This window comes from Homarus americanus, unplaced genomic scaffold (genome assembly GCF_018991925.1).
Source record: "Homarus americanus isolate GMGI-L3 unplaced genomic scaffold, GMGI_Hamer_2.0 scaffold43605, whole genome shotgun sequence".
Lineage (NCBI taxonomy): Eukaryota > Metazoa > Arthropoda > Malacostraca > Decapoda > Nephropidae > Homarus > Homarus americanus.
In genome coordinates this window covers 141,341-155,482 of record NW_024744582.1, presented here as the reverse complement: position 1 = coordinate 155,482, position 14,142 = coordinate 141,341, and the positions used below count along the sequence as shown (strand labels likewise).

Genomic DNA, 14,142 nt, shown 5'->3' with positions numbered 1-14,142 from the left:
ACTCAGGTCCGAGTGTTGTGTCTTGTGAGGGAAGAGGGGGATAGAGGAGGAAGGGGGAAGGGGTAGGGGGAATGGGTTAGGAGAATGGAGGAGGAAGAGACAGAGATTGAGGTGGAGATTAAGGTAGAGGAAGAAGAGGGAGGAGGAGGGGGAGGGAGGGAGGAGGGAGGTTGGAGTGGGAGGAGGGAGGTTGGAGTGGAGGGAGGAGGAGGGTAGGAGGAGGGAGGGCAGTAGGAGGGAGGAAAAGGGAGAGGAGAAGGAGAGAGGAAGGAAGAAGAGAGGTGAGAAAGGAAGAAGGAGAGGAGGAGGAGGAGGAGGAAGAAGAATTTTAGATATTAAAAAGATAATAATAATAACAATAATAATACAATAAAAACAATAACAACAACAATAAAAAAAAACCGCCAAAAAAAAACGAAGAAAAAAATCCATATTAGCGTCACAAAAAACATTAATTTACTCCAAAACCATTATGCTCTCCATCATGCTCTCCATCATGCTCTTTTCTTCGTTGGACTTATGCTCTTTGGACTTTCTACCTCATCGGACTTTATCCCTCGGACTTCTTTTTTGTAGATACATATCTCGTTCGCCAGGCAAGCGGTCGTAAGTCTCCTTGGTTCGTCTGGCGGAGCTGCACCCTCCATGTCACCGCCAGGCGTAATTTAAGGAGTTTCGATTCCCGATTTTGGTGTACGAGGAGGAGGGGGGTAGTTTCTGCTGAGTGTAAGTTTTTAATTCTCTCTCTCTCTCTCTCTCTCTCTCTCTTTGCGTTATTATCCTTGCTATCTTTCAATTACTCTATCTACCAATCACACACACACACACACACACACACACACACACACACACACACACACACACACACACACACACACACACACACACACACACACACACACACACACACACACACTTTCTTCCTGTTTCTTGTTTTCAGTCTCAGTTGGTACACACATCCGTCTTGCCTCAGTGGACCCTCATGAGGAGATACCCTCACCTGTCTCATCTAATTACACAGGTGAAGGACCAAACATCCCACCCCACCTATCCCTCTCACCCACCCCCACCCCACTCACCCTCCCCACCACACCACCTCTCAACCACCTCTCCAACCCACCCATCCCTTTAAGGTCATTTCTCCTGTTTACTTTCTGCTATCTGGACCCAATCCTCTCTCCATGATCACCTGTTCATAATGTCAACAATATAACAAGTTTTGGGTAATGGTTGACCTGAGGGGGCGGTAAGTGAAGTCATCGGAGGGTTAAGTCAGGTCAGGTTATATTTTGAGTAAATGAGTCAAACTAAATGAGTAAATCAAACCGTGATGAGTAAAATGAGAGGTTTCAAGTGAGTAAGCCAAACTCTATTAATAGTGAGTTAAATAAGTAAGTGAGTGGTGAGTGAGTGCGTGAGGGTGAGTAACACAGGAAAGTGCCGACTCAAGCTTAGGTATATGACGACTAAGTTGAATACTGAATAAGTAAGCCAAATCTTGCGAGGCTGAGTCAGGCCTTGGTGAAAGTCAGGCTCTGAATAAGTGAGCAGAAATACCCCGGGATGGTGACTTGATTCCACGGATGAATCCCCCTCTCCCCACACACAAAACTCAGGTACAAAAATCATCTAACTGGTTCGGACTATTTTTTTATAACCAGTCGTGATCGGTCGGTTCTGTAGCGTATTGCGTCTTTTTTTTTTTGTAACCAGAAGTAACCTACTGAAGCTCTGCGGTATAAATTGTTTTTCTTTCTGTTCTTTTTGTAGTTAGAAGCGACCAGGCGTTCTGTAGTGTATGTTTTTATATCTACTGTCAGAATTCATTTGATGTTGTTTTGTTTAGCTATGGACGTTTTCTGTAGTCTAGTGTTGATATCTATGAGTGAAACCCTTTATATTTTTAGCTTTTGACATGTAAAACCTTTCTAGTTTTAGCTATAGGCGTGTGGAACCTTTTTTTTGTTTTATCTATAAGCGTGTAAACCCTATCCATTTTACATTTATAAGTGATCAAGCCATTCTGAAGTCTGCTGCAGTTTCCTCTACGAGCGTCCAAACTTTTCCATCGTCTATATTCATCTTCATTTAGTTTCAAAATGGCAAAATACTCCGTGACTAGTTGTCTCTCCCTCAGTTTTATATGAATAAACGACCAAACTCTACTGCACTCTGTTGATTCGCTTTTGTTTTTTGTTTTTGTTACAATCGACCAAATATCTATGTTTATATTTTTATTATTTCACAAACGATCGAAATTTCTATTGTCTATTGTTTCTGTTATCGATAAAGTTGAAGCCATCTATAAGCGATCAGACAATTAACAGTACACATAAAATTATAAATACCTAATGCTTATTGTTATGCTTAAAATAATTACCTATTGCAGTGTATTGTATATTTACATATTTATTCTTCTGTACTGCATTGTGTCCGTTTACATATTTATTCTATTGTACTGTATTCTGTATTTACATATTCATTCTGTATTGGCATTTATGTATACATGGTAGACAATTTCTGTTAAGTGTAAATGTCGACAAAAAAGTCCTGGACTCAGTGATGTCACGAAACACCCCGGGTTCGAATTCAGATCAGCAACATGTAAAGGTTCTCTATATCTTCTACTACTGAGCCACTAAAGATATTATTATTATTATTATTATTATTATTATTATTATTATTAAAAGAATCATTTTCATGCCATAAGTAATTCAAGAATGTTACGAATCCCTGTTTTGTTCACGGACTAGGGGTTCGAACCGAGTGAGAAGTGAACCCCGGGCGTTTATTTCCCTCGTCTTGTCCATTTCCTGGGTCAAAAACGTCTAAAACAACTCTGACACAAGTTTATGATGGCAAAATAGAAAGTTTCCGGGTGAAGGAGAATCATTTAGCTGTGAATTAAAGGAAAATACTTCTCTCAGGCAACTATTTGGAAGCATAACAAGTTTGGCTTCAGAGTTAACGAAGGAAACTGACGGTATTTTGTCTGTCTTTCTGTCTGTCTGTCTGTCTCTTCTCCTGTTTGTCTGTCCATCTGTCTATCTCTGTGACTCGACTCTCTCTCTCTCTCTCTCTCTCTCTCTCTCTCTCTCTCTCTCTCTCTCTCTCTCCTTGTTTCTTTTCTCTGTCCTTTCTCTTCTGTCTTCCATCTCCTCTCATTTCCTTATCGGTCTTCATCACGTCTTCCATTTCCCTCTTCTTTATCCTTCTTCCTCTCTCTCATCTCCTAGTCTCATTACTCTTCCATTTTCTTTCATTCCTTCCTTATCTCCCTCCATTCGTTGCCTTTAACCCCTCTTCCGTATCCTCTTAACCTCCCTCTTCCTCTTGTCCATCCTCCTCCCATCTCTTTCATTTCCCTTCCTTCATCTTCTTCCTGCACATCTCCATTTTCTCGTCTTCTTCTCCTTCCTCCTCCTCTTCTTCTCCTTCCTCTTCATCTCCATATTCATGACTCGTTTATTGTGGTTTTTTTCCCTAGTCTTTATATTTCGTTTCCTATACGCTGGGTGTGAGGGGCCACCATTTTATTCTTTGCTTCAATATTTTTTTTTTATTTTTAATATTTTCGTTCCGCTAACATCCTCTCCTCGGGTATTTTTATTTATTTATTTGTTTCCCCTTTATATTGTTACCGATTTTTGTGTGTATGTATGTATGTATGTATGTATGTATGTATGTATGTCCATCTCTTCTAAAGGTAATATATTCCCATTTTAAGTCTCCATATTTATAAACATTAATATTATTAAGTTTTAAGTCACTTTATCTTCTTTTAAAGTGTTAAGTGATACTCTCTTAAGTGCACTTTATTCACCTAGCCTTCCAGTGATGCCCCATAATACTTTATATATTCGTCCTTTCAGTGTCTGGCGAACGTTCGACACCTCAGGCACCGATGAGCGAACGTATTTATGTTGTAGAATTTGTTTAAACGTTTACGGATTCTAAAACCTGATTGACTGATCACGGAAGGTGGGTGGCCTCGGATTGGCTGGTCATGAAGGGTGCTGACTTTCGATTGGTTGAATAGTTTTCCTTGTATAATAACAATACTACTACTACTACTACTACTACTACTACTACTAACAATAATAATAAAGTAACACAAACACAAGACTCACGGCAACAATATTCCTCGGGGAGTCTCCAGTTGCCACTAAATGTTTTTGTTTACCTAATTTCCAACATTCGATGATGAGAGTAAATTCTGTCCCGCGTTTCTGGAATTTAACAAGTTTATGATGATGGGAATTTATTTTTTTTCCCCCCGTTGGTAACTGGATTTTGGGCTCCACCGTGACGAATAAGAGAATGATTTTTATATTTTTTTTTCGTAAATAAATAAAACTGGTGGGTGGTGGCCGCTAATGATGGAGGTATGCCACAGGTCACCATAATGAATTTATCTAGAAGAAAAAATAGACAAAACGGAATAAAAGGATAAGAGTAAAGAAAGAAGAAAGTAAATAACGAAATAAGAGAGAAAGACAAGAACACGAGATACTTAACAACTCTATTCCCTACTTCTTCCTCCTCCTCCTCCTCCTCATTCTTATCTTCTTCCTCTTCTCTTCTTCCTCTCTTGTCTCCCTTTCTCCACGCACTTCATTAAAGGAGAAAGGAGAGGAGAGCCAGACAACATGATGCAAGAGAGAGAGAGAGAGAGAGAGAGAGGATTTTTCACTCCCTTGTCATGCAATTTCGCTGACGACGTATTTTTGGGCTAACAGTCACGCTATTTCATCTCTTATCCACACCTCTCCTGTGCTGTGTTGGGCTGTGCTGGACTGTGTCGTGTTGGACCTTGTTATGTTGTGCTGTGCTGTGTTGTATTGGACTGTGTTGTGCTGAGTTGGACTATGTTGTGTTGGACTGTGTTGTGTTGGACTGTGCTGGGCTGGGCTGTGATGTGCGGTGTTATGTTGGACTGTGTTGTGTTGGACTGTGTTGTGTTATGTTGTGTTGTGAAGTGTTGTGCTGGACTGTGCTGGGCTGGGCTGTGATGTGATGTGAGGTGTTATGTTGGACTGTGTTGTGTTGTAAAGTGTTGTGCTGGACTGTGATGTGTTGTGTTGTGTTTCTAGTTGGTATAAGCCCTTTGTAGTTCTTGGCTTATATCTGATTCAGTAGGTTATATTTTCTTCAGCCCAGAGAGACTGACTCAGCACAAGACGAGGGAAATATGTTTGTTTTGATTTTCTATGTAAACACCCCTTCCAGAAAGCCCTGTTCCACTAGTCTGTTCCAGTGTCCTCTTCCAGTACCTTGTTCCAGTCTCTCTCTCTCTCTCTCTCTCTCTCTCTCTCTCTCTCTCTCTTTCCCTCTCTCCCTCTCTCTCTCTCTCTCTCTCTCTCTCTCTCTCTCACACCCAGCGATCTACATCCCACCTCATTGGTTCTCCTCCAGCCAATGAACGAGCAGTACAATGTTTGTTTACATTCAGTCAGCTGTGAGATGTTTGTTTACACTCAGTCAGTCAGCTGTTAGAAAATAGTGTAGATAAAAAATAGTGAAAGTTGAGTGACTCTTTATAACACGATTATAGAAAGGTAGAGAAAGTTAGTTAGATAAATAAGAAAGGAATAAAAAAAACAGTTGTTAAAGTAGGAAGGTTTGATAATTGAGTTTAGTGAATAAAAAATATAGGAAAAATAGGAATTGGAGAATTTACTTAGGAAATTAGTTACGTGTTGAAATCATAAAAAAAAGTTACTTGGATAAAAGACAATAAAAGAACGATGATAATAATGATGATGATAATAATAATAATACTAATAATAATAATAAGCGCAGAGATGAATTCATTATGTGAAAAAAATTCATAAAAACTATTAAAATAAATTCATCACAAAAATATCAAGAAACAAAAATCCTAAAACTATGAAAACTATTTAATAACCTCGAAAAAAGAAATTATAATAAAAAAAATCAAAACCTGCAGAAAAAAGTGACAAAAACTCCCAAATTATTCGGAAAAAACCCCCAAAAATCAAAGTTCACTAAAAATACCAAAAAATGCCCCGAAACTATTAATAAAGTTTTACTGTATATATAAAAGACTAAGTAATGATGGCTGGTTCCCCACATTAATCAGTCTTAGTTAGTTTGGGGGGTGGGGAGAATAGGTGGGGGGAGGGTGGGGAGAATAGGGGAGGGTGGAGAATAGGCAGGGGGTGGGGGAAGTAAGAGGTAGTTGTAAGGGAAGGTTGAAGGGGTTAGTCGGGGATAGAGGAAGGTTGAAGGTTAGTCAGATAGAGGAAGGGGTTGAAGGGGTTAGTCAGATAGAGGAAGGGGCATGGGTTAGTCAGACAGAGGAAGGGGAAACCTAGTTAATGGCTGGAAGGTCGAGACACAGGCGGAGAGAAAAAGACTTTAGCAGTTTATTAATGATTCTCTGGGAGACGGTGATAAAGGAGGAGGGGGAGGAGGGGGATGAAGAGGAGGAGGAAGAAGAGAAGATAATGATGGTGGTGATGGTGAAAAGTTGATGATGAAGGGAGAGGAGGAGTGGGGGATGAGATCACCCAACATCCAGATCACCCAACACCCAGATCACCCAACACCCAGATCACCCAACACCCAGATCACCCAACACCCAGATCACCCAACACCCAGATCACCCAACACCCAGATCACCCAACACCCAGATCACCCAACACCCAGACTATCCAACACCAGGACGTCCAACACCCAGATCATCCAACATCGAGATCACCCAACACCCAGATCATCCAACACCCAGATCATCCAACACCCAGATCATCCAACACCCAGATCATCCAACACCAAGATCATCCAACACCCAGACATCCAACATCGAGATCACCTACCCAGATCATCCAACACCCAGATCATCCAACACCCAGATCATCCAACACCAGATCATCCAACACCCAGATCATCCAACACCCAGATCATCCAACATCGAGATCACCCAACACCCAGATCATCCAACACCCAGACTAACCAACACCCAGATCATCCAACACCCAGATCATCTAACACCAGATTACCTTAACACTCCAGATCATCCATCACCTCATTACGGGGTTAATTAGCCAACGACTGGAAGAACTTTTTACCCGGAGGTGTTAAGTGGGACTAGGAAGAGGAGGTGGGACACGGGGAGGTGAGCAAAGGGGGGAGGAGAAGAGAAGAAAGGGAGGAGGAGGAGAGAGAGGAGAGAGGAGGAGAGGGAGGAGGAGGGAGGGAGGAGGGAGGAGGAGGAGGGGAGGAGGAAGGAGTAGGGGAAGGAGCAGGAGGAAGGGGGAGGAGGGAGGGGGGAGGAGAGGGGGGGGAGGAGGAGGAGGAAGGAAGGAGGAGGAGGAGGAGAAAGAGTAGAGAAGGAGAGGAGGAAGGAGGAAGGAAGGAGGAGGAAGAAGAAGGACAATTGATATCAAAGGAATGGTAATAAGGAGAAAGAGAAGGATGTGGAGGAAGATGATGATAATGAAGGAGACAAAGACAATATAAATGAAAAGAAGGAGGGAGAAGGAGGGAGAAGGAGGGAGAAACTGTACAGTGTGTGTGTGTATACTTTTATATGTACACATGTATACAGTATGTCTATAATACACACACACACACACGCCAGTACAAATAGTCTGTCATGTTTTATCTATCAGCTCGCCTGGGTGACTAAGAGCCCACTAGCTCACCCATCTTGTTGACGTCATATCCGTCCCCTCGCTGACGTCACTCACCTCCCATGTCACCATCACTCATTTTTATCTTTATAAAATAGCACCCTACTGTGTCCTAGATAATAAGCGATGATTTAATAATTATATTCCTGATATATTTATAGATTAAATATATAGTTATGGAGTGTGTTTTTTTTTTCTTTCTTAATAATGTAAAAAGTTTTGGGTTAGGGACGTCACCCAGGAAGGTCTCGTCGCCCACACAAACACGGACATTTTTTTTTTTCCTGCCTTAATTTTCTCTATTATGTTCAGGAAAATTTTGTATTACTATACTTAAAACACTGAGGCTCGATACTGTCTGTTTATATAGTATGAGAGAGATGAGAGAACGGTTAGTGTGAAATACCGTAGAGTTTGTTTTCTGGCAACATTTCCTTTAACTTACGGATCTTTGAGAATCCATTTCGTGTTGTTATATTAAGTGAGGAAATACGATGAATTATTGAAAATTTAACATACTATTTACTGAGAATTTAACGTACGCGATTTATTGAGAATTTAACGTACGCGATTTATTGAGAATTTAACTGACGATTTATTGAGAATTGAATTTACGATTTTTACAGAATTTTATATCCGGGCTGCAGTTTTATATTTACAAAGTTCAATAACATAAACCATAACTCTAAGACAACTTCTTACACCATATAACTTTTATTAAAAAACAAGTTGGAGTTGGCATGTGTGTGTGTGTGTGTGTGGGGTGTGTGTGTGGGTGTGGGGGTGTGTGTGTGTGTGTGTGTGTGTGTGTGTGTGTGTGTGTGTGTGTGTGTGTGTGTGTGTGTGTGTGTGTGTGTGTGTGTGTGTGTGTGTGTGTGTGTGTGTGTGTGTGTGTGTGTGTGTGTGTGTGTGTGTGTGTGTGTGTGTGTGTGTGTGTGTGTTCTGACTGCTCTAATATATATGGACGCTATTAAAACGCAAAATAGCGCAAGAACATGTGTGAACGCTTAAGAACATGTGAACGCTAGAACATGTGTGAACGCTTAAGAACATGTGAACGCTAGAACATGTGTGAACGCTTAAGAACATGTGAACGCTAAGAACATGTGTGAACGCTAGAACATGTGTGAACGCTTGTGAACATGTGTGAACGCTTAGAACATGTGAACGCTGTGAACATGTGTGAACGCTTTAGAACATGTGTGAACGCTTAAGAACATGTGTGAACGCTAGAACATGTGTGAACGCTTAAGAACATGTGTGAACGCTAAGAACATGTGTGAACGCTTAAGAACATGTGAACGCTAAGAACATGTGTGAAAGCTTAGAACATGTGTGAACAGCTAGAACATGTGTGAACGCTTAAGAACATGTGTGAACGCTTAAGAACATGTGAACGCTAAGAATATGTGTGAACGCTTAACTTGTATGGACGCGTCTAAATTTCCCCATGAAAACATCGGAACAGAAAAAACCTCAATTTCGACTGAGCGTTTCAAGCTATCCATCCCGAATTGATATGAGAGAGAGAGAGAGAGAGAGAGAGAGAGAGTTACCGGGTGCCAGCTTGCGGTAAGTGGCGCAGAGAATGATAGATGGCACTGTGCCTTATTGTGTCTTGCGTGATAGATAGATAGATAGAGAGAGAGAGAGAGAGAGAGAGAGAGAGAGAGAGAGAGAGAGAGGGGTAAATAAAGATAAAATAATGTAACAACTTATTGACTTACAATTTCTCTCTCTCTCTCTCTCTTCTTTTTCTTTTCTCTTGCTCTCTCTCTTCTCTCTTCTCTCTCTCTCTCCCAACACCAAGGCAAGTCGACAACACACACACACGTAGGTTAAAAAACTCACGGTATTTCCCACCCACGTTTAACTATGTAATTCCAGGCCGAGTGAAGGAGGTTTACCATAAGTGATCGTTCATCGTCATTACTTACCGCTCAGGACCGTCCTCGACAACCTGGAAATAAGGAGCCATAAAGGGGGTGAGGACGATGTTTTGTGGGATATTCGATGAAATATTTTGGTTAATCCTAATAAAAAAAATAATTTGGTTTATTATTATTATTATTATTATTATTATTATTATTATTGAGAATTTTTTTTCTTTATAACTCAATGGAAATAAATACATGGGTGTTAAATTTATTCTCTTAGATCTTAAGAATTGATTTTACCATCATAGGGTAGCCAAATTATACCTGAAGTAGGTTAGGTGAGGGCATGTCAGATCATCTATTAAGTTTTTCAGTATGTATTACGGTGTGTGTGTGTGTGTGGGTGTGTGTGTGTGTGTGGGTGTGGTGTGTGTGTGTGTGTGGGTGTTTTTGTGATCTGGCGACATCTGGCAATTTACATCCATTATTATATTTTATTTCCAGGATGGTCGCCACCCAGACGTCTTAACCCCATTTATTTGCGATGGTCGCCACCCAGATGTCTTAACCCCATTTATTTCAGGATGGTCGCCACCCAGATGTCTTAACCCCATTTATTTCAGGATGGTCGCCACCCAGATGTCTTAACCCCATTTATTTTCCAGGATGGTCGCCACCCAGACGACTTAACCCCATTTATTTCCAGGATGGTCGCCACCCAGACGTCTTAACCCCATTTATTTCCGGATGGTCGCCACCCAGACGTCTTAACCCCATTTATTTCCAGGATGGTCGCCACCCAGTAAAAACCTTATTTTATGTCCAGGATAGTCGCCAACCTGACAACTTAACCCGTATTTTATAGAAGAAAAACTCCTCTCACTAATTCCAGTTTATGTTCTGAGTTCGAGGATTTAGGGAAGGATTGGAAGGAATTGTGAAGAAGGAAGGAGGAAAGAAAGAAAGAAAGAAAAGAGGAGAGAGAGAGAGAGAGAGAGAGAGAGAGAGAGGAAGAGAGAGAGGATTAGGGAGAAGGTGAATAAAAAGAGAGGGAAAGAGGGAGAGTGACAGAGAGAGTCGTAGAGGGAAACAAAAGAAGAGCGATGCCGTAATTAGCTGACGAAGAATGGCAGTGAGGTGGTGGAAGGAGAGAGAGAGAGAGAGAGAGAGAGAGAGAGAGAGTGAAAGAGAGAGAGAGAGAAAAAAAGAGAGAGCGAGAGTCATTAATAGTCTTCTTGTAGTTAGACTTTTAAATTTACGTTTGTCGTTGTAGCTGATCAGCGTGAAGATCTTCCCCTCACAACTGATCAGCGTGAAGATCTTCCCTCACAACTGATCAGCGTGAAGATCTTCTCCTCACAACTGATCAGCGTGAAGATCTTCCCCTCACAACTGATCAGCGTGAAGATCTTCCCCTCACAACTGATCAGCGTGAAGATCTTCCCCTCACAACTGATCTTTCACTGGTGCTGGTTGCCCAATTAGGGGTTTTAATGACCGGTAGTTACAAGTGACAGGACGTAATGACTTAATCGTTATTCCTTCATTACATGACTATTTCCGTAATGATTCGCCCTCACCTCCATAACCCTTCCACTTAAGTGACAGTAGCCTCTCTTAAGTGACAGTAGTCTCCCTTAAGTGACAGTAGTCTCCCTTAAGTGACAGTAGCCTCCCTTAAGTGACAGTAGCCTCCCTTAAGTGACAGTAGCCTCCCTTAAGTGAAACCCATTAGTAGTCTCCCTTTGCTTAGACGAAAGGAAGAGAAAAACTTACGATTCAGGGCGTTCTTTTTGGGGGAGGGAGGGGGGAGGTGGGGGGGAGGGGAGGTGGGGGGGCGTCATTAGAGTCGAGAGACAGTTGTACTTATTATGGTCAGGTCTTAGTACAATTTGGCCGCCATTACTCTGTTATCTCAGTGACGCAGCTCAAGTGAGTCGTTTAGATGTGTTCCCATCCTAGGTTGAGGGTGGAAAAGTTTACCAATGATCCTTTAACAATTCTACCTCAAAATTGTGTGTGTGTGTGTGTGTGTGTGTGTGTGTGTGTGTGTGTGTGTGTGAGTGCGTTGTGTGTGTGTGTGTGTGTGTGTGTGTGTGTGTGTGTGTGCTGGTGAGTGTGTGTTTGTGTGTGCGTGTGTTTGTTTAACTCGTATAACAAACCCAATATACGAGTATACTACCAAGCCATACATAAAGGTTTCAAATATTTATTCTCTCCGTCAAAATGATGCGCGCGTGTATAAAGATCTTAAAGATTCGTTATAAAAACAAAAAAACAATGAAACGGGATGTATTACACTTTCAAAACATGTTCGGATCCTCCTATTGGTCATATATAAAGTTTTAAAGTATTTATTACATGCGCCGAACAGTGCGTGTGAGGACTACTTTTATCATTTGTTTATACAGAACTGGCAACTCGTCTCTCTTCTCGAGTTGCAACGTTGGAATTTATCTCATTTGTCATTGGGTGAAAGTCAGCAGTTGCCAGCGAGATATAATGAATAAATGATTTTAAAGACAATTACACTGACTAACGTGGTCAATACAAACACAAATTTAGCCAACATGATAAACAAAGACAATTATATAAGCTAATAGGATAAAGACAGTTTACATTAGCTAAACTAATGGCTGAAGACAACTATTGGGGTTCCGGCTCAGGTTAATAAATGCCAGAAACCTCTATTTGGGGAAATTATACCAGCCAATCTGTCCTATCAAGATATTTATACACTCATTAACTGTTTATGTCCAATATAAGTTCAAAATCAGCTCAGGTGGCTATTGAACATAAAATATATCAAATATTAATACTTTTAAGGACAGAAATATGAGGACGTTATTGAGCAGACGAAATTATCTGGAAAATTACTCCTTTTACTTCAAGAACAAACATAAAAATGACGAAATGTGATAAATCCCTAAAATAAATGAATTAATGAACAACAAAATCAATCAGTCAATCAGTCTGTCAGTCTGCCTGTCTGTCGTACCCAAGGTATTAAGTTATCGTACTCCAGGGATAATGTTATCGTACTCCAGGGGTTAAGTTATCGTATGCATGGGGTTAAGTCATCATACACAAGAGTTAAGTTATCGTACTCCAGGGATAATGTTATCGTACTCAGGGGTTAAGTTATCGTATGCATGGGGTTAAGTCATCATACACAAGAGTTAAGTTATCGTACTCAGGGATAATGTTATCGTACTCAGGGGTTAAGTTATCGTATGCATGGGGTTAAGTCATCATACAAAGTTAAGTTATCGTACTCCAGGGTTAATGTTATCGTACTCATGGGGTTAAGTTATCGTATGCATGGGGTTAAGTCATCATACACAAGAGTTAAGTTATCGTACTCCAGGGTTAAGTTATCGTACTCCAGGGGTTAAGTTATCGTATGCATGGGGTTAAGTCATCATACACAAGAGTTAAGTTATCGTACTCCAGGGATAATGTTATCGTACTCCAGGGGTTAAGTTATCGCTCAATTAAAAACAAGAGAGCAATATTGGTTTAAAATATCTTAGTTTTATTGATAACTCATAATTTACAGAACCCATTTGAAGATCATTTGTTATTGAAGCGTATAAATTACATATTATAAACCTACTTTACTGTATTACTTTTAACACTATCTTGCTGTCTATGTCTTGTTGAGTCTATTGGTTGTCTCTCTCAGTCTCTTTCACTTATAGTCTTTTCCTCTGTTTTTTCTCCTTTATTCTTTCTTTTCTCTATATCTCTGTTCATTTCTCCTCGCTTTTTTAATATATCTGTGACTGTCTTCTCTCTCTCTCTCTCTCTCTCTCTCTAATCCCTCCCCATATTCCGTTCCTCCTAAACTCCTCTCATCCCTCTCCCCACCACCCCCTCCGTCCCTCTCATCACCCCTCCGCCCCTCTCTCCATCACCCCTCCGTCCCTCTCTCCATCACCCCTCCCCCACCCCATCACCCCTTCCGTAAACCCGCCTTTCCTCATTCCACCATCCCCTCTTTTAACCCTTCCCCTCACCTCTCCCATCTCCCCTCCGTCTTTCCCCCTTCCTAACTTCCCTTCCTTCCCACCCCTCCCCAGCACTAGACAAAACAGAGGGGAGGGAGGAACAACGTGGTAATAATCCAAATGAGAAGAGAACCATTGTTGAGTCTCCATCACCATTATCGGCCATTATTTCTCCCTTTCGACAAGGCTAGCAATCCCCGCCGCTGTTACCAGAACCCCGTCGCCTCCACACCCCTCCCACCACTGATAGTAATTAAATTAAGTCCTATTATAGTATAGATAGGCAGATAACCCTTCTGGTATGGCAACACTGTAGGTTTGAAGGGTAATTAATGTGTATTAAGCTCATGTATAGGAACCTAACCTAATCTAACGTATATAATATAACTACTACTAACATTTTTTCTCGATACCACACTGCCACACTGCCCCACTACGACCACACTGTCACTGTACTCTACCACTGCCCCACTACGACCACACTGTCACTGTACCACTCTACCACACTGCCTCACAGCCACACTACTACACTGCCACTCTACAATGCCACCCCTACCTGCCTCACAGCCACCCTACCACACTGCCTCACAGCCACCCTAC

The 14,142-nt window shown here is 41.3% G+C and overlaps 1 protein-coding gene across 1 annotated transcript; it reads left to right on the top strand.

Moving 5' to 3' along the window:
* The first annotated feature begins 6,523 nt into the window (after positions 1-6,523).
* On the top strand, positions 6,524-7,027 carry LOC121877991 (proteoglycan 4-like). The gene has a single exon (XM_042383949.1). It carries the CDS (start codon positions 6,524-6,526, stop codon positions 7,025-7,027), a length of 504 nt encoding a protein of 167 aa, XP_042239883.1.
* The last annotated feature ends 7,115 nt before the right edge of the window (positions 7,028-14,142 follow it).

Excerpts from the sequence above, each read along its gene's own strand:
- LOC121877991 (XM_042383949.1), top strand. The coding sequence starts at position 6,524 with ATGAGATCACCCAACATCCAGATCACCCAACACCCAGATCACCCAACA.